The sequence below is a fragment of the Salmo salar genome, chromosome ssa09 (assembly GCF_905237065.1).
Source record: "Salmo salar chromosome ssa09, Ssal_v3.1, whole genome shotgun sequence".
Taxonomy (NCBI): Eukaryota; Metazoa; Chordata; class Actinopteri; order Salmoniformes; family Salmonidae; genus Salmo; species Salmo salar.
The window spans coordinates 28,482,705-28,509,383 of record NC_059450.1 but is presented as its reverse complement, the minus strand read 5'-3'; the positions used below and the strand labels follow the sequence as shown (position 1 = coordinate 28,509,383).

Below are 26,679 nucleotides of genomic sequence, written 5' to 3'. Positions count from 1 at the left end.
GCTCTGTGCTAGTAGGAGAGAATTACACAATTATTTTACAGCAACCTGGCATGAAGTAATTAAACTGACAGTTCACAAATGAGTACAATCTGAGCAGAACTATAGATTTGCAGTTATGGTGCTGAATAAGGTAAGTCAACGCTATTGTTGAGGAACTACTCAAACTTTTATAAGGAATACAGCCGAATAAACCATAGCTACTGGACCTGAATTATTTTATTGTTCGTAGTTTTGTTTGTGCATTTAAATCAACGCAGATCAGCAGATGTAGCTAGAGATTCCTACACACTTGACGCTCTTTCGACAGGAAGTGAAGCACGTTAGCTGGCTTAGTCTGATTTTGGCATGATGCAGGTTAAACTTGAAACAAACGACACTTTCTTTTATATTGGACATATATATCACCTATTATCACTGATGGCCGCTTTGGATATGCACAATTTACAAATGGGCTCATTTGGTTTTGGCGGACATCAATAAGGTAACGGTGCTAATATCAGCTAGCTAGTTATTTACAGGGATTTTGTTAGGTGACGCCTGGAGAGAAGAGCCCGTTTTGACGCCGACGACGTTCGTTAGCTATGCTAGTCTGCTTGCTAATTAGCTAGTGTACTTACTAGTTTGTAGCTAGCCAACTAACGTTACGTAGCCACCCGTTTCGGTTGTTTTGGAAGCTTCTCTGATTTATAACTGTATTGGTAACCCAAGTAACGTGTTGCTTGAACTGAAGCTAGCTTGTTGGCTAACGTTGATGGGGGGTCAATGAGCTTGCCAAGTTAGCTAACTAAATTAGCAAGCCTAGTTAGCCAGCTAGCTAACTTGCTAATTTAGCTATAGCTAACGTCATCTAGCTAGCTAACGTCAAAGAAGATGCTGATATCTGATAGACTGTCCGTCTCTACCATCTAACCTGTATTAAACATTGTAATAGAATGTTGGGTATTAGCAAAAGTCGTTTATCTCTTTGTAACAAGCAAAATCTGGAGCTCACTGCATTGTCAAAAATCAATGTTGATCTGTTATTCCAGTGTAATGAAAGTGTCCTACTGATAACTTTCGGATGGAGAACCATTGCCATCGGAAAGGTACAGAGTTATCGCAGCACATTCTGAAATCACTGACTCACTTGTCTGCCTTGCACCAAGAAGTCAGATGCTCCCTGTCTAGCTAGCTAGCTACGTGGATTAACGCTACCAATAAACTAATATCTCGAGGACAGATTCAATTTTGAGAGAATTTTACTTCTGGGTAACCGAGACTACAAAGAAACTGTGTTCTTTAAAGGGCATATGTTTAATGTGAATTGACCGTACATACATACCCCAACCAGAAACCATGGATTACAGGCAGCAGCCGCACTGAGCTGAAGGTTAGAGCTGCCGCTTTCAAGGAGCGGAACTCTAACCCGGAACCTTATAAGAAATCCCGCTATGCCCTCCGACGAACCATCACAGGCAAAGCATCAATACAGAACTAAGATCAAATCGTACTACACCGGCTCTGACGCTCGTCGCATGTGGCAGGGCTTGCAAACCATTACAGACTACAAGGGGAAGCACAGCCGAGAGCTGCCCAGTGACACGAGCCTACCAGACGAACTAAACTACTTCTATGCTCGCTTCGAGGCAAATAACACTGAAACATGCATGAAAGCACCAGCTGTTCTGGAAGACTGTGGTCACGCTCTCCTTAGCAGATGTGAGTAAGACCTTTTAAACAAGTCAACATTCACAAGGCCGCAGGGCCAGACGGATTACCAGGACGTGTACTGCGAGCATGCGCTGACCAACTGGCAAGTGTCTTCACTGACATTTTCAACCTCTCCCTGTCCGAGTCTGTAATACCTACATGTTTTAAGCAGACCACCATAGTCCCTGTGCCCAAGAACACTAAGGTAACCTGCCTAAATGACTACCGACCCGTAGCACTCACATCTGTAGCCATGACGTGCCTTGAAAGGCTGGTCATGGCTCACATCAACACCATCATCCCAGAAACCTTAGACCTACTCTAATTTGCATACCAACCAAACAGATCCACAGATGATGCAATCTCCATTGCACTCCACACTGCCATTTCCCACCTGGACAAAAGGAACACCTATGTGAGAATGCTATTCATTGACTACAGCTCAGCGTTCAACACCATAGTGCCCTCTTAGCTCATCAATAAGCTAAGGACCCTGGGACTAAACACCTCCCTCTGAAACTGGATCCTGGACTTCCTGACGGGCCGCCCCCAGGTGGTAAGGGTAGGTAACAACACATCCGCGACGCTGATCCTCAACACAGGGGCCCCTCGGGTGCGTGCTCAGTCCTCTCCTGTACTCCCTGTTGACTCATGACTGCATGGCCAGGCACGACTCCAACACCATCATTCAATTTGCCAATGACACAACAATGGTAGGCCTGATCACCGACAACGACGAGACCGCCTATAGGGAGAAGGTCAGAGACCTGGCCGTGTGGTGCCAGGACAACAACCTCTCCCTCAACGTGATAAAGACAAAGGAGATGGTTGTGGACTACAGGAAAAAGAGGTCAGAGTACGCCCCCATTCTCATCGACAGGGCTGCAGTGGAGCAGGTTGAGAGCTTCAAGTTCCTTGGCATCCACATCACCAACAAACTAGTGTAACCGATGTGAAATGGCTAGTTAGTTAGCGGTGGTGCGCGCTAATAGCGTTTCAATCGGTGACGTCACTCGCTCTGAGACTTGAAGTAGGGTTGCCCCTTGCGTTGCAAGGGCCGCGGCTTTTGTGGCGCGATGGGTAACGATGCTTCGTGGGGTGTCAGTTGTTGATGTGTGCAAGGGTCCCTGGTTCGAGCCCAGGTTGGGGCGAAGAGAGGGACGGAACCTACACTGTTACACTAGCATGGTCCAAGCACACATGAAGAGGGCACGACAAACCCTATTCCCCCTCTGGAGACTGGGTCCTCAGATCCTCAAAAGGTTCTACAGATGCACCATCGAGAGCATCCTGACTGGTTGCATCACTGCCTGGTATGGCAACTGCTCGGCCTCCGACCGCAAGGCACTACAGCGGGTAGTGCGAACGGCCCAGTACATCACTGGGGCCAAGCTTTCTGCCATCCAGGACCTCTATATCAGGCGGTGTCAGAGGAAGGCCCTAAAAATTGTCAAAGACTCCAGCCACCCTAGTCATAGACTGTTCTCTCTGCTACCGCAAGGCAAGTGGTACCGGAGCACCAAGTCTAGGTCCAAGAGGCTTCTAAACAGCTTCTACCCCCAAGCCATAAGACTCCTGAACATCTAGTCAAATGGCTACCCAGAGTATTTGCAGTGCCCCCCCACCCCGTCTTTACTCCACTGCTACTCTCTGTTGTCATCTATGCATAGTCACTTTAATAACTCTACCTACATGTACATACTACCTCAAATAACCGGTGCCCCCGCACATTGACTCTGTATTGGTTTTTCACTGCTGCTCTTTAATTACTTGTTACTTTTATCTCTTAATCATATCTGTATTTTTTTAAACTATGTTGTTGGTTAGGGGCTCATAAGTAAGCTTTTCACTGTAAGTTATACCTGTTGTATTCGGCGCATGTGACTAATAACATTTGATTTGGTTACGTCTTCCAATTGTCACTGGTGGTCAGGGATTGCAGGCTTTTGTTCCAGCCAAGCACACTACACAACTGAATCAGTTTATCAATGTTGATCATTAAAAGCCTGCACACCCTGTAGCTTTCCAGGACCAAAGTTGGTGATTCAGCATAACATACTATTTTGCTTATATTGGGATTTCACATTTATCAATAAGTTAGGCTATGTTTGTCTGGAAAATGTTATCTGGAATTAGCTGGAAAATGTGTGTTTATAATGTATTCTTTAATAACAATTTGTCTCTTTCTCTTTTTGCATGGATACATGTATCCAACGTATGGATGGCCTCATATCCACTCAATTTTTGACGGGCAAAGTTTAGAGAGACAGCAGGGCACATATTTCTGCATCAAAGAAGGACTCTTTGCCAACGGACTTTGAAACATGCCCTTGCCATTTGGCTTAAAACTCAAAAGAACTCGAAGGTATACAGTCTCAAGCAAGAGCTGTCTGGTCACTCGCATTCAGCTACTCAATAGTGAATTTGTTGAGTTTACGCTTTCTGTGGAGAGCACCGGCCAGGAATGTTTGGAGGCAGTTGCACAGAGACTGGAGTTAAGAGAGGTATGTATGCTCAAGCAAAACAACTAAAACACTGATTGTTGTCCTTTGTGTTTGTGATTACTCATCTCAAGTGGGTGGCCTTTCAGGCTAAAGTTAGGCTATCATGGCCTATGAGCTGTTCTGCGACAGTCCTGTCATTATAAAACAATCAGGTATATCAGAAACCTAGAACGTATACTATTGTCTTGAGGGTATGGAAAGAATAATTAGTTTCAGCCAAAAGCATTCCACATGGACCGAGTCATTATTCAGTCACGTAGGTATAGTAGTGGTGATACACTGTGCCAAACATGCACAGGTCAAGTGGACACAACTCTGCTAGGGACACACAGGGGACACACCCATGCTGTGATTCAGTATGCATCAGAATCTGACTCGGATGGCTTCTCCATTCGTTTGGATTTTGTCCAAACTGTGAAGCCTAGACTAGGGGATAACCTTGCTTGTCCATAAATCCCTTTTTTAAATAATAATATACACATACCGTTGAAATGTTTGGGGTCACTTAGAAATTTCCTTGTTTTTGAACAAAGAACTTTCTTCTGAAACTCATCAGTCTATTCTTGTTCTGAGAAATGAAGGCTATTACATGCGAGAAATTGCCAAGAAACTGAAGATCTCATACAACGCTGTGTACTACTCCCTTCACAGAACAGCGCAAACTGGCTCTAACCAGAATAGAGAGAGTGGGAGGCCCCAGTGCACAACTGAGCAAGAGGACAAGTACATTAGAGTGTCTAGTTTGAGAAACAGACACCTCACAAGTCCTCAACTGGCTGCTTCATTAAATAGTACCCGCAAAACACCAGTCTCAACGTCAACAGTGAAGAGGCGACTCCGAGATGTTGGCCTTCTAGGCAGAGTTGCAAAGAAAAAGCCATATCTCAGACTGGCCAATAAAAATAAAAAATTAAGACGGGCAAAAGAACACAGATAGTGGACAGAGGAACTCTGCCTAGAAGGCCAACATCCCGGAGTCGCCTCTTCACTGTTGACGTTGAGACTGGTGTTTTGTGGGTACTATTTAATGAAGCTGCCAGTTGAGGACTTGTGAGGTGTCTGTTTCTCAAACTAGACACTCTAATGTACTTGTCCTCTTGCTCAGTTGTGCACTGGGGCCTCCCACTCTCTCTATTTTGGTTAGGGCCAGTTTGCGCTGTTCTGTGAAGGGAGTAGTACACAGCGTTGTATGAGATCTTCAGTTTCTTGGCAATTTCTCGCATGGAATAGCCTTCATTTCTCAGAACAAGAATAGACTGAGTTTCAGAAGAAAGTGCTTTGTTTCTGGCCATTTTGAAACTGTAATCGAACCCACAAATGCTGATGCTCCAGATACTCAACTATTCTAAAGAAGGCCAGTTTTATTGCTTCTTTAATCAGAACAACAATTTTCAGCTGTGCTGACATAATTGCAAAAGGGTTTTCTAATGATCAATTAGCCTTTTTAAAATGAAAAACTTAACTAACACAACATGCCATTGGAACACGATGTAGATATTCCATTGAATATCTACCGTTTCCAGCTACAATAGTCATTTACAACATTTAACAATGTCTACACTGTATTTCTGTTCAATTTGATGTTATTTTAATGGACAAAAAATGGCTTTTCTCTCAAAAACAAGGAAATGTCTAAGTGAGCCAAAACTTTTGAACGGGTGTGTGTGTGTGTGTGTGTGTGTGTGTGTATGACAGCTGAATTGCGTATTACAAAAGCACATAACAAGCTATAACACATACAACGTAAGTTAGTGGATTGAGGACTTGAAGTGGTCATGCCGATGGCATTGAGAGTGGAGGAACTTCGGGCATGGATGGTCACGCAGGACCATTAGTCAGTGAGCAGTCAGATCAACAGAAAGACTATAGGACAGGGCACTGAAATAAACCTATGGCCACACGGTTGCAGTGTGCAATCACACTGTGAGCCTTGTAGGTCAACTCCAGATTCAATGTTCATTGTGTGATGCACACTGCTCCACTCCAGCAGACATTCACAAGACTGGACAGGGAGTGGCAGCAACACAGCAGCCTGTACCTTTCCTTTGGGCTTGTGGGTCAAGTTGAATGTTTCAGATGAGTAAAAGCTATGTGTACTAGTATCGACATGTTTATGAGGAAGGAAGCACAAACATGTTAAGTCTTCTATAATTTAGCATAGGAAATGCAAGGTAAGCTATTGTCATTGTAAGCCAGAATATACCATATTACTTTCATGTAAAGATTTCACATTCCCCTCATCTTTCAAAAAGAATCTGTGCTTCCTGTTTCCCCCATTAACGCCCCACATTTCCTTTCCTCCCCACACCAGATAACGTACTTCAGCCTGTGGTACTTCAACAAGCAGAATCAGCAGCGATGGATTGACCTGGAGAAGCCCCTGAAGAAGCAGCTGGACAAGTACGGCCTGGTGCCCACTGTCTACTTCGGGGTGGTCTTCTACGTGCCCACCGTGGGCCAGCTGCAGCAGGAGATCACCAGGTCAGATATACGCTTAACACAGAGGGACATTAGATACTCACTCAGGCTGCTTCTCCGGCTAAAACTAGACACTCTCACAGGCCAAAACGTTGTCTCCTTCATCTATTCCCTGGTTAACTCTAAGCCACATAGTTCCCACCATATTGATTTTATTTATCCATTCCTATTGGATCAGTCAAAGGGAGTGAATGAGGGGAGAAGGGAATGGAATGTAAGGAATGGAATGCATGTGTCCTACATGCCAGAGGATTTGTCATATTCAGTACCTTAGCAGAGAATTCCAATATTGCCTTAGTTACTCCTCAGTATCATCTTAGTAATGCGTACTGAGCAACTCAGTCCAGGACTATAGGTTTTCCTGTGTGTGGTCACCCACCACAGTATGACATCACATCTCTAACTGGCCGTTTGAATGGAGGGGTCAAACCAAGTCATGTTTGTCATCTGTTCCCACCTTGAGATTAACCAACTTTCTCTACCTCTCTACAGATATCAGTATTACCTCCAGTTAAAGAAGGATGTTCTGGAAGGCAGAATCCCTTGCTCCATAGAACAAGCCATCCGTTTGGCTGGATTGGCAGTGCAAGGTATACATGTGAATACGTAACACCGGCTCTGAATGTGAAACTCAGTACACTCTAATCTACTGATAGAAGACTGAGGATCACCACCTGTTCAAACTGTGGTGACAGGTCAGGTCCTGCCATAAGGAGCCACAGCAGGTGTTTTTGCACCACACTCACGCACACTGCTGTCATGGCCTGTTGTAATTTCCACACCTCATGTTTTATTGATCCTGAGGCTGTTGACGGTGCATCAGGAGTGATGTCGTTAAGAGTATGGTCTCAAGGATCATTACTGAATCTCGACTCGGGACTCGTCGGGTGTCTCATCATTGGATTTCAAAGCGTACCTAGGGAAAATGGGTATTTTAAACCTGAATATTTTCAGTTGGTATTCAAGAGAACATAATTGTTGTTTCATTGTACTTGTGAAATACAATTTTCTATTATCCTAACCTTGTTTCTATAAAAGCCTGGTAAAGCACTTTATTTTGGCTTTATTGAGCTTTTCACAAGTCTGTTAATGTAGGACACTGTATATAGATTTTTTCTATTGTTTTATTGACTGTACGTTTGTTTATTCCATGTGTAACTCTGTGTTGTTGTTTGTGTCGCAGTGCTTTGCTTTATCTTGGCCAGGTCGCAGTTGTAAATGAGAACTTGTTCTCAACTGGCCTACCTGGTTAAATAAAGGTGAAATACACTTGTATAAAAGGAACCTTACCAAGCCCATACCAACCAATAAACTGGCCTCCAATAAACTGGTCTCCAGCTTGACATTTCCGGGCTCACACATTTTCCCAGCCAGAAGAATCTCAAACACTACTGGCAAAGTTAAATCAGGCAGTGCAAGTTACTGGCCTGGGTGTTAACATAGCACAGCAACTGAGATCACTTACTAGTGCAACCCAGGTCCAAACTTCTGCTGCCCAACTGGCATAGCAAGCTAGAATAAAATATCATCCCATTAATACTGAACGTTTTGAGAAACCTCAAGAATTTGCTGACTTAAAAATGCAAAGTTTCCTTTTGGTTTTTGCTTGGAAAATGAATTATTTTTACCTAGCTGCTGAAATTAGGGCTGGTGGGGGCCTGGCCGGCAGGGCCGTAGCTGTTTACCTAGCATGGCTAATGCCTGGCATACTCAACATAATTGTGAACATAGCTGGTGGGCAGACTGAGATTGCTGGTAACATTGGACCACTCCGGTTTCAGATGCTAAAGCAATCCCAAACGGGTTTCCTGCTTTTCTCAAATTAGCCCGCTTTGTCATTGTATACTGCAACCTCTGAAAAAGCATCACGCCATTTTGAAAATCCATGCACGCTTTCAGTCTGCCTTGCACTAATTGCAGAAATAGACACATTACGGACTTTGACCTATTTAAAGAAAAGCTATCTGGTTTTTAAGTCAGGTTTTCACTTCTGTTCACTTCTAGGAAAATATTTACTGTACTGTTATTTACATGTATTCATCCAGTCTACAAAAAATATGATTCTATTTGATTATTTTGTGTGTTTCAGCTGACTTTGGAGACTTCAATCGTTATGATTCGCAGGAGTTTCTTCAGAAGTTTGTGCTGTTTCCTATCGTAAGCAGTTTTATTTATTTTTGACTTTGCAGCTCAAAGTTAATGTTTTCCGTCATGTGTTCATGAATGCACAATGTAATCTGTGTTTCCCCATCTCTTTACAGGGATGGATCCAGGATGAAAGAGTACTGGAAGAGGCCACTCAGAAGGTGGCTCTGCTTTACCAGAACTACAGGTGAGAAACCTTCAGATGTTCATCTGCCTGATTTTTTTTTTTCCATCCGTGGAAAAGAAGACATGCCTTTCATTCTCCACACAACCCCCCCCTTCATATCTCCTGAGGCTGACATACACAGTGCCTTTAATTGATTCCAGGTTCCATACATGCATTGGGCAGTCCATGGTGCATCTCTCTTATCTGTCCCCAGTTAGCAGGCCCGCCAGGGTTCCTCAGCTGTTATTTCCTGTCAGGTAGATGGATGAAAAGGCCCGAGCTGGGGCTGGCCTGGCACTAAGCCTGCTCACTCGTCCAGTCCAAGGCCAGCTGGTTTTCATCCCCCCCATCCCTTCATCCCAACCTGCAGGTTTCCAGCCTTCTGCTCATCCCCCATATGGGCTGTCTGGATAGATGGATAGCTGGAAAGAGCTGTTTAGATTCATACCTTGGCCCTGGCTACAGGGGAGGTAGGTGTCAGTGGGTTCTGAAGGTGAGCGGTGAGGAGTTGACACTTGCCTTGTTGGTCTGTATGAAATGGTTTCACTGCTTTGTGTGTCAAACGAGGTGTGGTGAGACAGATGAACTGAATATGGAGGTGATGGGGGATAGAACATAGCAGCAGCTGATCATGCTGGTTGTTGAACTAGACTGACAGCGGTTCAGTTTGCTGAGATGAAAGGTGTGAATATGCCATCAATTATTTTTCAGAATGTGACCAAGGTGTGTCTTTGTACTCTCTGTTTGTGCTGGTTAATGGATGCTGGTGTCTCCGTGTCTGCCTGCGTTGGAAATGTATATGGTTTATGTTAACTTCTATTGCCATGTGTATGTTTCTCTCAGGGGGTTGCCTGCACCAGAGGCTGAGGTGTTGTACATGCAGGAGGTGGAGAAGATGGAGGGCTATGGCCAGGAGAGTACCCCAGCCAAGGTGAACAACTACACCAAACTACAGTACCTGCTCCCCCAAAGCCTCACTGTACTACTCCATTGCTATATCAAATACAATTTGTCATATGCGCTGAATACAGCATATGTAGACTTTACCATGAAATGCTTACTTACGAGCCCTTTCCCAACAATGCAGAGTTAAAAAGAATGAAAAATTGGCTAAATAAAAAAGGAAGTTGTAACACAATAAAATACGATAACGAGGCAAGGAGTACCATTACCAAGTCAATGTGCAGGGGTATGAGGTAATTGAGGTAATATGTTCAGTACCAGTCAAAAGTTTGGACACCTACTCATTCCAGGGTTTTTCTTTATTTTTACTATTTTCTACATTGCAGAATAATAGTGAAGACATCAAAAGTATGAAATAACACATATGGAATCATGTAACCAAAAAAGTGTTAAATCAAAATGTATTTTATATTTCAGGTTCTTCAAAGTAGCCACCCTTTTCCCTGATGACAGCGTTGCACACTCTTGGCATTCTCTCAACCAGCTTCATGAGGTAGTCACCTGGAATGCATTTCAATTAACAGGTGTGCCATGTTTTAAAAGTTAATTTGTGGAATTTCTTTCCTTAATGCGTTTGAGACAAAAAGTTGTGTTGTGACAAGGTAGGGGTGGTATACAGAAGATAGCCCTATTTGCTAAAAGACCAAGTCCATATTATGGCAAGAACAGCTCAAATAAGCAAAGAGAAACAACAGTCCATCATTACTTTAAGTCAGTCAATCCAGAAAATTTCAATAACTTAGAAAGTTTCTTCAAGTGCAGTCGCAAAAACCATCAAGCGCTATGATGAAACTGGCTCTCATGAGGACCACCACAGGAAAGGAAGACCCAGAGTTACCTCTACTGCAGAGGACAAGTTCATTAGAGTTATCGGCACCTCAGATTTCAGCCCAAATAAATGTGAGTAACAGACACATCAATATCAACTGTTCAGATGAGACTGCGTGAATCAGGCCTTCATGGTCGAATTGCTGCAAAGAAACCACTACTAAAGGACACCAATAAGAAGAGACTTGCTTGGGCCAAGAAACACGAGCAATGGGCATTAGACAGGTGGAAATCTGTCCTTTGGTCTGATGAATCCAAATCTGAGATTTTTGGTTCCAACCGCCATGTCTTTGTGAGACGCAGAGTAGGTGAACGGAAACATGGAGGTGTGGGGGTCCTTTGCTGTTGACACTGTCAGTGATTTATTTAGAATTCAAGGCACACAACCAACATGGCTACCACAGCATTCTGCAGCAATACGCCATCCCATCTGGTTTGCGCTTAGTGGGACTATCATTTGTTTTTCAAAGGTACAATTACCCAAACACACCTCCAGGCTGTGTAAGGGCTATTTGACCAAGAAGGAGAGTGATTGAGTGCTGCATCAGGTTACCTGGCTTCCACAAATACCTGACCTTAACCCAATTGAGATGGTTTGGAATGAGTTGGACCACAGAGTGAAGGAAAGCAGACAACAAGTGCTCAGCATATGTGGGAACTCCTTCAACACTGTTGAAAAGCATTCCTCATGAAGCTGGTTGAGAGAATGCCAAGAGTGCACAAAGCTGCCATTAAGGCCAAGGGTGAGTACTTTGAAGAATCTCAAATTCTGTAGTAACTTCTTTGGTTACTACATGATTCCATGTGTTATTTCATAGTTTTGATGTCTTCACTATTATTATACAATGTAGAAAATAGTAGAAATAAAGAAAAACCCTTGAATGAGTAGGTGTGTCCAAACTTTTGACTGGTACTGTATGTAGATAGGGGTAAAAGTGACTGGGCAATCAGGATGGATAGATATTATAATGTCATTTTTTAAAATGTAACCTTTATTTAACTAGGCAAGTCAGTTAAGAACAAATTCTTATTTACAATGACGGCCTATACTGGCCAAACCCGGACGACGCTGGGCCAATTGTGCGCCGTGCTATGGGACTCCCAATCACGGCCGGTTGTGATCCAGCCTGGATTCGAATCCATAGTAACACCTCAAGCACTAGGGATAGAAGTTTTTCAGGAGCCTTTGCGTCCCAGACTTGGTCCCAGGCGCACCGTGCGGTAGCAGAGAGAACAGTCTATGACTTGGGTGGCTGTAGTCTTTGATAATTATAAGGGCCTTCCTCTGACAGCGCCTGGTATAGAAGTCCTGGATGGCAGGAAGCTCGGCCCCTGTGATGTACTGGGCCATATGCACTACCCTCTGTAGCGCCTTACGGTCAGGTGCCGAGAAGTTGCCATACCCGGCCAGTGATGCAACCGATCAGGATAATCTCAATGGTGCAGCTGTAGAACTTTTTGGGGATCTGGGGACCAATGCCAAATCTTTTCAGTCCCCTAATGGGGAAAAGGTGTTGTCACGACCTCTTCACAACTGTGTTGGTGTGTGTGAACCATGATAGGTCCTTAGTGATGTGGACACCAAGGAACTTGAAGATCTCGACATGCTCGACGTGAATGGGGGCATGCTCGGCCCTCCGTTTCCTGTAGTCCACGATCAGCTCCTTTTGTCTTGCTGACGTTGAGGGAGAGGTCTCACTGCCATAGGTCTCTGACCTCTTCCCTATAGGCTGTCTCATCGTCATCATTGATCTCCAGTTCTAATGATTTTCTGTCAATACTTCTATTTGAACTGGATCGAGGAACAAATCATTTTTCAGTTAAAAAAGCAGCAGATTCTGGTGCTGATATTTTGGAATATATTCATAAAAGGATAAATGTAGACCATCCAGCACACACAGAACAAACAGGGCTCTGTGAGGTCCCCATTTTTCATTTGCTATAGGTCTTCAATTTAATCTTCTTTTCTATTTCCATTCCCACAGGACAGCCAAGGCACTGATATCCTCCTTGGGGCCTGCCTGGACGGCATCTTTGTCAAGCACAAAAACGGAAGGCCACCCCTTGTATTCAAGTAAGGCTGAAAATAATTGTTTATTTTTAAGCATAATTAAATTTTTACATTTTTGACGCTAATACCCCAGTCCTGCAGTATGATCTGCCTCTAAATATGAGCTGTCTGAATGAATCATGTCTGGTATTTGTGTGTCTGAAGCCTGTAGCAATGACTGCATATTGAGTCTGGTTCAGTCCACAGCTAGCTAGCTACTATTCTTAGATGGCGTGGAGGTCTCTTACTATTTTCAGATGTGATGTTCAATAAATAGGGCCAGGGGGGTTCCTGACCATGTGACCTGGCAAGGAGAAACTAGGCCTCAGGTCACATGATCAGGAAAACCTCCTGACATTCTATCATTGTTTCCCAACTCCTGTACACCCAACAACACATGTTTTTGTTGTAGGCCCTGAAAAACTCACCTGATTCAACTCATTGGGGGTTGATTATTAGTTGACAATTTGAATTGAATCATGTTTGCTGTTGGGGGTAATTGAGTTGGGAAAGACTCATCTATATAATAACTGAAACCTTCAATTTTACCAAGAGGAAGTCTCATTTTGTGTAGAATATCCTAGTCTAAATGCTACTAGCAGTGTTGAATGTAGACACTTCTCTTACTATTGAATCATATGGTTTCTATTTACGTCACTACCCTCCCACAGTCCAGTTCTAAATGTGACCACTGCCATGCCACTGCCTCATGCTCTCGCCCATCTCTGTTTTTAATTGGCTGTGTAGGTGGAATGAAATTAACAACATGACTCACAATAAGTCTTTCTTTGCCCTGGAGCTGGCCAACAAAGAGGAGAGCATGCAGTTCCAGACCGTGAGTCTCAAACCACTGCCACCACCACACACTGCAATGATCCTCTTCCCATTAAACACATGGTCCTTTAATCACACAGTGCATGCGGTGGGAATGTGTATTAACTTTTCAAGGTAAACACGCATGTATGTGCGCTTGTATGGTGGTAACTAAGTCCCATGCCGCTGGCTAAAGCCCCATGCAGTTTGTTAGCAGTTGATGTTATTCTTTATTAACACAGACCCCAAAGCAAATCAGGGGGAGGAAAATCAATTTATTTGAGAAGGACGGATAATAGATGTTATGCTGGGAGGTAGATGGTCATTCTCCCCTGTCCTCAGTGATGCTCTCTAGTGATTCTCTCCTGTGATTATCTCTCCAGAACATAGGATCTAGTTTTATAACCCAGCCCTAGACTGTGGTTGACCAATTTCGAAGTCCCTGGGCCAATGGCCAAATAACAAGTCTCCTATTTCAGACTCACTGTATAGACAAATTCCTCCCATGTCTCTGACCCATTGATAAATAATTCCCTATTACAGAAAAACCACTATTTCCATTGATTGTTCATTCTATTGACTTCTCGTCCTCATGACCTCTTGTACTCTGTCTCTGCGTTGTGTATTTATCTTTGAAATATTCATAGAAGTTGTATTTGGGTTGGTGAATAAGTAGTGGACCACCACGGTGTACTGAATGTCTTAAATTGTAAATGCTTTCTTTCCCCTCTACAGGAAGACATGGAAACCTCCAAATACGTGTGCCGGATGTGTCTGGCCAGGCACAAGTTTTACAAGATTAACAAGAGCAGCCTGTAAGTGTGTCTCTCTCTTAATGAGTCTAGCCCAGTTCCTGTGTATGTGGAACTCTCTTTGCGTGTGTGTGCTCTCCTCATTCCTGTCCCCTCTTCTCTCCAGAGAGGAGTCTGACCCCCCCATTCGCCTTCTGAGGGCTCCCAGGAGTCCATTCTCACTCTCTCCATTCCTCTCTTTCCTTTTCTGCCTTGTAACAACTCTGTCCGCAGCCACCCGCCTACAGTACAGGTCTCCTTCCCTAAAAACCATCCAGAGCCTCCAAAACACCCTAGCTACATTTAAATGACGTGCACCAATAATAACCAATCCTCTCCTCACCACTTTTGAAACATTTTGTGTTTGGGCGAGGAAAGATGATGTATGTAACAGAAAAACGTGAGAAAAGGAGTTCTCTCCTGGATACTGCTCCCGTCTTTCATTGTGATGAAGGGAGATTTCATTTAACAGAGAAGAGTTGATCTGAGCAATTCAGCCGAGTCCCTTTCAACTTCAAAGAAAGGCTTTTTTGTTTTTTCTACCTGTTTGTTTCATTGTTGTTTTTATGTTCCTGTTCTCAGCCAAACCCAGCCTACTGCTGTGAAACCAGTGCAACGGCGATCCTCCACCAGGATGTCTCTGGTATCCCGACAGTGAAACACAAACACACATATGCTTTCTCTCTAAAACACATGCTCGCCCTCTGATCTATGGCCTGTGAAATGCAGTCCCTGGCCAGTGCTTCAGCACACTATTAGATTTGTATGTAATTCCAATCTGTTGGGCTGCATTAAGATCATGTCTGTAGTAACTGAATGCTGTTGTTTGATCCCTCTCTGTGCAGCCTAAGACCCCGGCCTACATGATGCCTCCGCCACAGATGCCCTACAATGGCCACTTCACTGAGCCTTACACATCCTCACAAGGTACTTATAGAGTCTGACCTCACCAAGATCACTGGTGTTTCACCCAAATTGAATCTTTATTTGAGCTTAGTCATGCAACAATGCTTTGATTGTTGGATTATTTGAATGGGTATGTCCATCCTAATACTGTAGTTCTAACATGACCTTTTGTCTTATCTCTCTCCTATCTCTCAGACAACCTGTACATGAACAGTCAGCACGGCTACTACTACCACTCCCAGACCAGCCTGGACCGCTTACCACTCGAGTACGGCAACAGTGGCGGTGGGAACGGGCAGCTGCGTAACGGCAGCGTGTACAGCGCCCACAGCACCAGCTCCCTCACCAACCCCCAGCACTACATGCAGCCCTCGCCCATGTCCTCCAACCCCTCCATCACAGGAAGTGACATCACCCGGCCCGACTACGTGCCCTCGCACCGCCACAGCGCTCTCATCCCCCCCTCCTACCGCGCCACCCCGGACTACAATACAGTCATGAGGCAGAAGAACCAGGGAGGAGGGATGGTGCACGCCCATGAGCACCGCCAGAGCCACTCCATGAGGAACCTGAACATTGGGAACTCGTACGCCTACAGCAGGCCCGACCCCCTGGTCTACAGCCAGCCGGAGATCAGAGGAGAGCATGGTGGAGGAGGAGCGCACCACCACTACCCCTTCCACCTCAACTCCAGCTTCCACAGCCCCTCCCCATACCCCTACCCCACGGAGAGGAGGCCGGTGGTGGGGGCGGTCAGTGTGCCCGAGCTGACCAACGTCCAGCTGCAGCAGGCGCAGGAGTACCCTGCGGCCAACATCATGAGGACCCAGGTGTACCGCCCTCCACCCCCCTACTCATACGGAGCCCACACGCGGCCCGCTAACAGCACGCCAGACCTGTCTCACCACCTGTACGTAAGCAGCAGCAACCCGGACTTGATTACCACGCGGCGCGTGCACCACTCTGTCCAGACCTTCCAGGAGGACAGCCTGCCTGTAGCCCACTCCCTGCAGGAGGTATCTGAACCCCTGTTCATGTCTGGACCCCCACAACACCACCCCCACCAGCAAAACGCACACAAACGCAACTCCATCGAGATCGCTAGCCTGGCTTACAGCCTGGAGGGCATGAGGGTCAAGGACACCCCCCTTCTGGCCCCGCATGGACCCTCCTCAAGCTCCCAGCTCAACATATTCCTGGAGCGGACCAAGTCAGAGGACGGGGGAGAGGGGAAGGAGCACGTGCGCTACGGCCACAAGAAGTCCCTGTCGGACGCCACCATGTTAGTGCACAGCAGTGAGGAGGAGGAGTTTGAGGATGAGACCGGACGCCACACCCCCCAATCCCACGATGCACTATTGTCTGGGTCTGACCCGCAGCAGCTTCTAACCAATCTGGGCCAGATTCCCCTGGAGCCCCCGCCCGCATATCCCATTGTCTCCCCCCTTGACCCTGTCTTGTCTGGCCTACCGGCCTATCAGATGCACACACTGATCCAGGAGGCGGAGCCGGTGTACCTGTTGGCGCATGGGCAGCCTATCAGGATGGTTCCCTCTGTGTCTGACGGTGACATCAGTGGGCAGAACAAACAGAAGGCCAAGAAGGACTTCATCAAGAAGAGGCCCGTGTCAGACGTTCCTGCTGGGAAGAAACCTATCGATGGCCTGCCTCCTGCCGTGAGACTTGCGCCCTCTCTTCCGCCATAGTAGCCTTTGTTCCATCATAGTAGCTCCAGTTTCCGCTGCCTCACTCGCTGTAAAACATGTCTGTGTTTTTAGTGTAGTTTTTTAAAAGTACATTTAATTACAATATTTGACTAGAGGTGTCGGTGTGTATTTCGTAGTTCAAGGAACAGCTGTTACCCAATCTTCATGTCATGGAGACTCTTCTTAATTTCTTTGTCAGTTAAGGTCATTTTTTCCTCATAGCTAAGATGTCTGACATTTGAATGATCTTATCATTTACACCACAATGTCACACAACACGTAGTGGAATGTCCCAAAGGCCATTTCAACCAATATCAAACGCTCTCTGTTGGTAAGGTGACAGGAATGTGGCTGGCGACCGCAATAGCTGGTCCGGTCGCATTCCACGGAAAGGCACGACCAGGCTATGACGTTTCTGTCCTTCCCCCTCATTTCCCTCTCTGACACTGTCAACTTCACTCACTCCCTCTCTCCCTGTCCTCTGTAACACCAGGGCATGAAGAAGCGGGCTGAGCTGAAGAAGATGGGTCCTCTGAAGGTGGCAGCCCTCAACGGCCTGACCCTGTCCAGGCTGCCACTGCACGAAGGGGACAAGGACGAGCCTGAGACGTCCTCCAACGACGAGAGGGTAGGGACTGGCATTGCTCTAGACTGGTGTTGTCCCTTTAACACTGTTTACTGAATGGGGTTTATTTTATGCTTCGTTTTAGGAGGAACCTGTTCAACACCTCTTGTGTGTTTTGGTTTGCAGCTAGAGAGACTGGTTTTGTAACCACCTATGCGCATAGGCACTGTAGTATTTTACATGAACAGTATTATAGAGAAGGTTTGCTCTAGGGGTGGATACTGTAATGTTTTCTCTAAAATCTAGACATTGATACTGCTTTACATTTGCAGAGTTTAGGCATGTTGTTTAAATGGATTTGATTGCCAAACAGAATATCATGCAGACAGAGTAATGTTTTATCCAAATGTTATTGTCTTGCATCTATTGCAGAACATAAGACTTAGTTGATGGAGCTCAGAACAGTACGTTATTTAAAACGGAACAAAAAGATGTTGAATGGTAGTGATGTAATAGAACAGTTCTACCAGGATAATATTGTCCTACTTTTTTATATCGGTTTTAGTTGAAACTCCTGAATGTGTTAGTTGGTGCACCATTTGTTTGTTCAATCCGAATTCAGATACTGCTACGCTGTTTCCAGCTATTGTTAACTCAAAATGACACAACGCCTAGGTTCCAGTTTACCAACGTTTACTTATCCGGTGGTAACCACTGTATTACCACGGTGGTATTACCACTGTACATAGTCGCCATCACACTCCAGGCCAGGTCCATCTCCAGTGACACTTCTTCACAGGCGTACTAATCAGAGTGATAGCACCGTAATAACAGCAATGTAGGGGAACTTAACAGCTATCAGGAAAATGTACTTTATTTCTTGCAGAGTTACTCACAACACTTAGCATTTCAATCATTTTATACCTACCGGAACAATTCCAGGTCTCTGTCATTAACCCTTGTCTGTGTGTCTCTCTCTCAGTGTAAGGTGCTGGAGCAGCGTATGGAGCAGGGCATGGTGTTCCAGGAGTACGAGCAGGTGGCCAAGCGGCGTCCGGCAGGCGACTGCAGCATCGCCCAGCTTCCCGAGAGTGGCGAGAGGAACCGCTTCCAGGACGTGCTGCCCTACGACGACACGCGTGTGGAGCTGGTGCCCACCAAGGAGAACAACACTGGCTACATCAACGCCTCACACATCAGGGTAATGGACACACTAATACCCTTTTCACAGTACCATGCCGACCCGAACCCTACCATGCTGGCTTGGATATTTTTTCCTCGCATTGTCTTTTCCTGCATGGTTCCAGCATTTTATGGTGGATGCGTAACTAGTCCAGAGTAGTATGGCTTTGCTCGGCTCCATAGTGCGAACCAACCCAGTGAACCGACAGTGATAGCTAGAAACACAGACCTTCAGGTAACTGCCAAAATAAAGGAAACGCCAACATAAAGTGTCTTAACTTTTTAAGGTATAGGGGGCAGTATTTTCATTTTCGGATGAAAAGCGTGCCCAGAGTAAACTGCCTAATACTCGAGCCCAGAGTCAAATATTTGCATATTATTAGTATTATTATTAGTAGATTTGGATAGAAAACACTCTGAAGTTTCTAAAACTGTTTGAATGATGTCTGTGAGTATAACAGAACTCATATGGCAGGCAAAAACCTGAGAAAAATCCAACCAGGAAGTGGGAAATCTGAGAATTGTAGTTCTCCTTTTGAATCTCTATCAAAACTACAGTGTCTGTGGGGTCACGTTGCACTTCCTAAGGCTTCCATTGGCTGTCAACAGCCTTTAGAAACATGTTTCATCCTTCTCCTGGGCAGAAAATAGGAGCCCAGTCAATGAGTGGACTGCCTGGGACCAGTGAGTTGTTTACTGCGTGGGCACGTTTGGTGCACCGCTCCTTCTTTTTCCTCTGTAATGAATACGCTATTGTCCGGTTGGAATATTATTGACGTTTTATGTTAAAAAGACCCTAAGGATTGATTGTAAACAACGTTTGACATGTTTCTACGACCGGTAATGGAACTATTTGACTTTTCGTGTCTGGATTTACACTCGCGCGTTATGCCTTTGGATAGTGATCTGAACGCACGAACAAAACGCAGGTATTTGGACATAAATATGGAGTATTTCGAACAAAAATAACAATTCTTGTGGAAGTAAGAGTCCTGGGAGTATATTCTGACGAAGATCAGCAAAGGTAAGAGAATATTTATAATACTAATTCTGAGTTTAGTTGACCCCAGAACTTGGCAGGTATCTGTATAGCTTGCTTTGATGGCTGAGCTATGTACTCAGAATATTGAAAAATGTGCTTTCTCCGTAAAGCTATTTTAAAATCTGACACAGCGGTTGCATTAAGGAGAAGTATATCTATAATTCTTTCATTAACTGTTGTAAATTCTATCAACGTTTATGATGAGTATTTTTGTAAATTGATGTGCACTTCACCGGACGTTTTTGGTGGGAATACATTTTCTGAACATCACGCGCCAATGTAAAATGGGGTTTTTGGATATAAATATGAACTTTATCGAGCAAAACATACATGTATTGTGTAACATGAAGTCCTATGAGTGCCATCTGATGAAGATCATCAAAGGTAAGTGAATATTTTAGCTGTATTTTTGGTTTTTGTGATGCATGTCCTTGCTTGGAAAATGGCTGTGTGGTTTTTCTTGTGAAGTTTATGTCCTAACATAATCAAATTTTATGCTTTCGCCGTAAAGCCTTTTTGAAATTGGACAATGTGGTTAGATTAACGAGAAGTTTATCTTTAAAATGGTGTAAAATAGTTGATTATTTGAGAAAATGAAATTATGAGATTTTTGCTGTTTTGTATTTCGCGCCCTGATATTTCACTGGCTGTTGATGGTGTGTACCGCGGCTGGGATGCTGGCGTCCCACGTAGCCCATAGAAGTTAACAGGGCGTTGGGCCACCAAGAGCCAGAACAGCTTCAATGCTCCTTGGATGGGGGCATTGTCATCCTATGGGGACATAGCCATGGTAGCCAAAATAATGGCCTGCCCAGTATTTTTTATACACGACCCTAAGCATGATGGGATGTTAATTGCTTAATTAACTCAGGAACCACACCTGTATGGAAGCACCTGCTTTCAATATACTTTGTATCCCTTATTTACTTGTGTTTCCATTATTTCGGAAGTTACCTGTACATACACCATACATTTATGAATGTCTTTGCTCTAGTGCAGTGTTTCCCAGGTTAGGGTTAACTTCCCAGAAATGCCTCCTCTCCGCTTCCTAAAAATGTTCTTCATTCCAGATGACTGCTGATGGCTTAGGACTTTATGCAGTCATTGTCTCTTTGATAAGCATTTTTAAATAGTGAGTCAGGATGTTTTCAGCACTTTTATTTATATGACTGATCAACAAAAATGTCAGGTTCTCTCTTCAGCAGACATATATAGTGAGCAATATGTTTGGAACATCAAATCCCAATAAAATCACTGTTGAATTGCAATACATATAGAATTGTTAGCAGTGTAATACAGTGAGGGAAAAAAGGTATTTGATCCCCTGCTGATTTTGTACGTTTGCCCACTGACAAAGAAATGATCAGTCTATAATTTTAATGGTAGGTTTATTTGAACAGTGAGAGACAGAATAACAACAAAAAAATCCAGAAAAACACATGTCAAAAATGTTATAAATTGATTTGCATTTTAATGAGGGAAATAAGTATTTGACCCCCTCTCAATCCGAAAGATTTCTGGCTCCCAGGTGTTTTTTATACAGGTAATGAGCTGAGATTAGCAGCACACTCTTAAAGGGAGTGCTCCTAATCTCAGTTTGTTACCTGTATAAAAGACACCTGTCCACAGAAGCAATCAATCAATCAGATTCCAAACTCTCCACCATGGCCAAGACCAAAGAGCTCTCCAAGGATGTCAGGGACAAGATTGTAGACCTACACAAGGCTGGAATGGGCTACAAGACCATCGCCAAGCAGCTTGGTGAGAAGGTGACAACAGTTGGTGTGATTATTCGCAAATGGAAGAAACACAAAAGAACTGTCAATCGCCCTCGCCCTGGGGCTCCATGCAAGATCTCAACGATCATGACAATGGTGAGGAATCAGCCCAGAACTACACGGGAGGATCTTGTCAATGATCTCAAGGCAACTGGGACCATAGTCACCAAGCAAACAATTGGTAACACACTACGCCGTGAAGGACTGAAATCCTGCAGCGCCTGCAAGGTCCCCCTGCTCAAGAAAGCACATATACATGCCCGTCTGAAGTTTGCCAATGAACATCTGAATGATTCAGAGGACAACTGGTGAAAGTGTTGTGGTCAGATGAGACCAAAATGGAGCTCTTTGGCATCAACTCAACTCGCGGTGTTTGGAGGAGGAGGAATGCTGCCTATGACCTCAAGAGCACCATCCCCACCGTCAAACATGGAGGTGGAAACATTATGCTTTGGGGGTGTTTTTCTGCTAAGGGGACAGGACAACTTCACCGCATCAAAGGGACGATGGACGGGACCATGTACCGTCAAATCTTGGGTGAAAACCTCCTTCCCTCAGCCAGGGCATTGAAAATGGGTATTCCAGCATGACAATGACCCAAAACACACGGCCAAGGCAACAAAGGAGTGGCTCAAGAAGAAGCACATTAAGGTCCTGGAGTGGCCTAGCCAGTCTCCAGACCTTAATCCCATAGAAAATCTGTGGAGGGAGCTGAAGGTTCGAGTTGCCAAACGTCAGCATCGAAACCATAATGACTTGGAGAAAGATCTGCAAAGAGGAGTGGGACAAAATCCCTTCTGAGATGTGTGCAAACCTAGTGGCCAACTAAAAGAAAAGTCTGACCTCTGTGATTGCCAACAAGGGTTTTGCCACCAAGTACTAAGTCATGTTTTGCTGAGGGGTCAAATACTTTTTTCCCTCACTGTACGTATCCGCACCCAAGTATCGTGCTAATATCGTATTGTGAGTGGCATGCAATGAATGAGATGTTTCTGTATTTCAATTTCAATACATTTGCTAAAATGTATACAAACATGTTATTACTTTGTCATTTTGGGGAATTGTGTGTAGATGGGTGAGATTATTAGATTTTTTTTATCCATTTTGAATTCAGGCTGCAACACATGTGGAATCAGTCAAGGGGTTTGAATACATTCTGAAGGCACTGTAAATGCTTTTACAGTGGTTGAGGTCACTAATAACTATATCTCTCCTCTGGCGTTTCCTAGATCACGGTGGGCGGAGACGAGTGGAGGTACATCGCTTCCCAAGGCCCTCTCTCCAACACCTGTCAGGACTTCTGGCAAATGGTGTGGGAGCAGGGTGTGGCCATCATTGCCATGGTTACAGCTGAAGAGGTGTGTGTGTGTGTGTGTGTGTGTGTGTGGTTACACTGGACTTTATTATGTTTGTATGTCCATGGTGTGTTACTGTTATTGCATGACCTCAGATCTAGGATACTGCCCTGTAATCAATAACATTACCCTTTGACCCTGGCAAACCTTTGGCCTCTAACCCCTTTGCAGGAGAGTGGCAGGGAGAAGAGTTTCCGCTACTGGCCACGGCTCGGCTTCCGCCACAACACAGTGACGTACGGACGCTTTAAGATCACCACACGCTTCAGGACGGACTCAGGCTGCTACGCCACCACAGGCCTGAAGATAAAACACCTGCTGACGGGCCAGGAGCACACTGTGTGGCACCTGCAGTACACAGACTGGCCCGACCACGGCTGCCCTGAGGACTTCAAGGGCTTCCTCTGTGAGTGGATCAGTTGGAGTAAAGTGTATTCAAACCAGGAAGTCCATTTAAGAAATCTCTATTCCAAGGGAGAGCAGGTCAAGAAGGCAGTTCCAGTCAAAGTTAAATGAGTGTTCAGTGATAAATTGAGATTTTGTTGTAAAAGTCTATTTAGTTTGGTTAATAGAATCAATCATTCTCTTATTTAAATGTTTTCCCCAGCGTACCTGGAGGAGATCCAGTCAGTGAGGAGACACACCAACAGCACCAGCGACCCAAAGAACACCAACCTGCCTGTGCTGGTCCACTGTAGTGCTGGAGTGGGCCGCTCCGGGGTGGTCATCCTCTCTGAGGTCATGATCGCCTGTCTGGAACATAACGAGGTAAACACCTAACTAACGTCTACATGTATATTACCATTACATTACTGGGCTATGTAGAAGGCCTAAAAATGAATAATGTCGCCAGGATTGAACCCTAGTCTATTCCATCAGGAATGTAGGTAGGCATTGATTACTTCTCACCACAGTTTAGATCAATAACCAATCCAATAACATACTCCTTTTATAAACCCCTGTCTGTGGCCTGTTTCCACCTCTTTCCTCCAGATGCTGGACATCCCGACCGTTCTCAACATGCTCCGGCAGCAGCGTATGATGATGGTGCAGACCATCTCACAATACAGCTTCATTTACAAAGTTCTAATCCAGTTCCTCCGCAACTCCAGGCTTATCTAAGTGCAAACCTCAGCCCCACTCAAAAATTTGTTTCGGGGCACGAGGTACCAATATTCTCCAAGTTTCCTCAATGCTCATGCCAAACTTCAGTGCGTTGGAGCAACTGTGGCCTCTGGCTCCAAAAAGGGCGGTGCTATCAGATGGCCCTTTTTCAAAGTATTAATGGAGGTGAGACTGCAACCTGAGGAAAGGATCACAGGACTGTGTGTGTCCCACTTAAACAGTATTATTGAGATTTCACTGTGGAGTTTTTACACTAAACGATTACAGACATGAAACGCAGCACTTTTTCAGTACAGTACCTAGCTATATATAGTGAAACCATGTTGAAGTTGCAATTAGAATCTAAGTCTGATTTTTGCATATCAATATAATTACAGATCATTTTTTGTTGTTGATTTTTCCGATGTGCACGCTGGATGACGTTTTTTACAATGAAGGACTTGACTAATGTTTTGATTTAGAATTTAGAAGGAACTTAAAATCACTCTGATTACGTTGGACTGCTGTTGTCTGCTTGACTGTGGAAGATGACAATGGTTACTTTTAAAACAAAATCTATCTTTGGTGCAGTGCACTTGCATCTGAGGAGTGTAGAAGTGTTGCCATGTTCCCCCTATGGTGGTTTAGGATTTCTCCTTTGCTCTTCTATTTGACCTAGTAATAGGCCTAACACTAAGACCATTATTTTGATTCACAAGAGGAGTTCATTTTATGTTACCCACATGGTACCAAAAACCCCACTTTGTGGAAACCTGGGTCTTTGTAACCAAAGAGCTGTTGTCATTCAATAGCCACACACATGTTGAGTTTTTCAGGTGTCCACCAAATAATATTTACTGTTAAATACATATAACTTATGAAGTTGTCAAGTAAGCTTTATTATCTAAATATGATAAATCATTAGAATAACTTTGTTTACATATTGGGAATTTTTTTATTCTTTTAACATACACACACCAAATTATGAAACACAAGCGCTGTATTTTTTGAATTCTGTAAAGTAACTGGAAGAGGTGAAAAGCCACCGGGGTCTGCCAACTTGGATGGAAAACTACTGAGGATAATAGTGGACGATATTGCCACTCCTATTTGCCATATCTTCAATTTAAGCCTACTAGAAAGTGTGCCCTCAGGCCTGGAGGGAAACAAAAGTTATTCCCCTACCTAAGAATAATAAAGCCCCCTTTACTGGCTCAAATAGCTGACCAATCAGCCTGTTACCAACCATTAGTAAACCTTTGAAAAAAATTGTGTTTGACCAGGTACAATGCTATTTTACAGTAAACTAATTGACAAGACTTTCAGCACTCTTATAGGGAACGAGCACAGCACTTATACAAATGACTGATTGGCTGAGAGAAATTGTGGGGGCTGTTTTGGTAGATTTCAGTGTGGCTTTTGACATTATAGATCATAGTCTGTTGCTGGAAAAATGTGTTTTGGCTTTACACCCCCTGCTATATTGTGGATAGAGTTACCTGTCCCAACAAAACACACAGGGAGGTATTTAATGGAAGCCAATCCAGGTAAAATCAGGAATTTCCCAGAGCAGCTGTCTAGGCCCTTTTACTTTTTTTTTTCAATCTTTACTAATGACATGCCACTGGCTTTGAGGACAGCCAGTGTGTCCATGTATGCGGATGACTATACACGTCAGCTACCACAGCGACTGAAATGACAGCAACACTTAACAAAGACCTGCAGTTAATTTCAGAATGGGTGGCAAGGAATAAGTCCTAAATATTTCAAAAACTGAAGGCATTGTATTTGGGACAAATTATTCACAAAACCCTAAACCTCAACTAACCCTTGTAATGAATAATGTGGAAATTGAGCAAGTTGAGGTGACTAAACTGCTTGGAGTAACCCTGGATTGTAAACTATCATGGTCAAAACATTGATAAAACAGGAGCTAAGATGGGGAGAAGTCTGTCCATAATAAAGCGCTGCTCTGCATTCTTAACAGCAAAAACGACATGTGCGCAACCATGGGGCAAAACAGATGAGGTTGGCTTAGATTGTTGACATGCAAACTATATATTTTGTCTCCAATGTTTATTGAAAACATAAATACATTTGCACAATGATCACTTGTCTCTCAAATACATCATTACAGTTGTTGGTTTGCTACGCTGCTGATCCATACTGACTAATTTAAACACAGAATGGTGTGTTTAAAATGAGTACCATAACCATTGTTGAGCAAATATTCCTTTACAGTGAGCTTTCTTTACATAAGGAAAAAAGTGCCTACAAAACATTAGGAACACCTGCTCTTTCCGTGACCGTCTGACCGGGTGAATCCAGGTGAAAGCTATGCTTCTTTATTGATGTTACTTGTTTAATCCACTTCAATCAGTGTAGATGAAGGGGAGGAGACCGGTTAAATAAGGATTTTTAAGCCTTGAGATGGATTGTGTTTGCGCGCCATTCAGAGGGTGAATGGGCAAGACAAAATTAAAATGCCAAGAACTGCAACTCTGCTGGGTTTTTCACACTCAACAGTTTCTCGTGTGTATCAAGAATATTCCACCACCCAAAGGACATCCAACTAACTTGACAACTGTGGGAAGCATTGGAGTCAACATGGGCA

At 44.2% G+C, this 26,679-nt stretch overlaps 1 protein-coding gene across 5 annotated transcripts; it reads left to right on the top strand.

The window, feature by feature from the left end:
- The first annotated feature begins 25 nt into the window (after window positions 1-25).
- On the top strand, window positions 26-26,173 carry LOC106611157 (tyrosine-protein phosphatase non-receptor type 21-like). Of its 5 annotated transcripts, none has more exons than XM_045723561.1 (19): window positions 26-130; window positions 3,952-4,193; window positions 6,505-6,674; window positions 7,164-7,261; window positions 8,761-8,828; window positions 8,933-9,003; window positions 9,826-9,913; window positions 12,759-12,847; window positions 13,571-13,658; window positions 14,372-14,451; window positions 15,010-15,070; window positions 15,273-15,354; window positions 15,529-17,009; window positions 17,533-17,667; window positions 18,587-18,805; window positions 22,836-22,964; window positions 23,133-23,367; window positions 23,569-23,729; window positions 23,955-26,173. In XM_045723561.1, the coding sequence occupies exons 2-19, from the start codon at window positions 4,014-4,016 to the stop codon at window positions 24,081-24,083; spliced, it is 3,564 nt and encodes a 1,187-aa protein (XP_045579517.1). In that variant the 5' UTR covers window positions 26-130; window positions 3,952-4,013; the 3' UTR covers window positions 24,084-26,173. The 5 variants fall into 5 exon arrangements, with proteins under 5 accessions (XP_045579517.1, XP_045579515.1, XP_045579516.1 ...); XM_045723559.1 differs by lacking the exon at window positions 26-130 and adding an exon at window positions 199-481; XM_045723560.1 differs by lacking the exon at window positions 26-130 and adding an exon at window positions 199-481 and having other exon boundaries at window positions 3,947-4,193.
- The last annotated feature ends 506 nt before the right edge of the window (window positions 26,174-26,679 follow it).

What these genes read in the sequence shown, in the direction of transcription:
- LOC106611157 (XM_045723561.1), top strand. Translation starts at nt 4,014, where the DNA reads ATGCCCTTGCCATTTGGCTTAAAACTCAAAAGAACTCGAAGGTATACA. An exon ending in AGAGCATGCAGTTCCAGACC is followed by an intron (nt 13,659 to 14,371) that starts GTGAGTCTCAAA and finishes TCCCCTCTACAG; the next exon opens with GAAGACATGGAAACCTCCAA. An exon ending in TCGATGGCCTGCCTCCTGCC is followed by an intron (nt 17,010 to 17,532) that starts GTGAGACTTGCG and finishes CTGTAACACCAG; the next exon opens with GGCATGAAGAAGCGGGCTGA.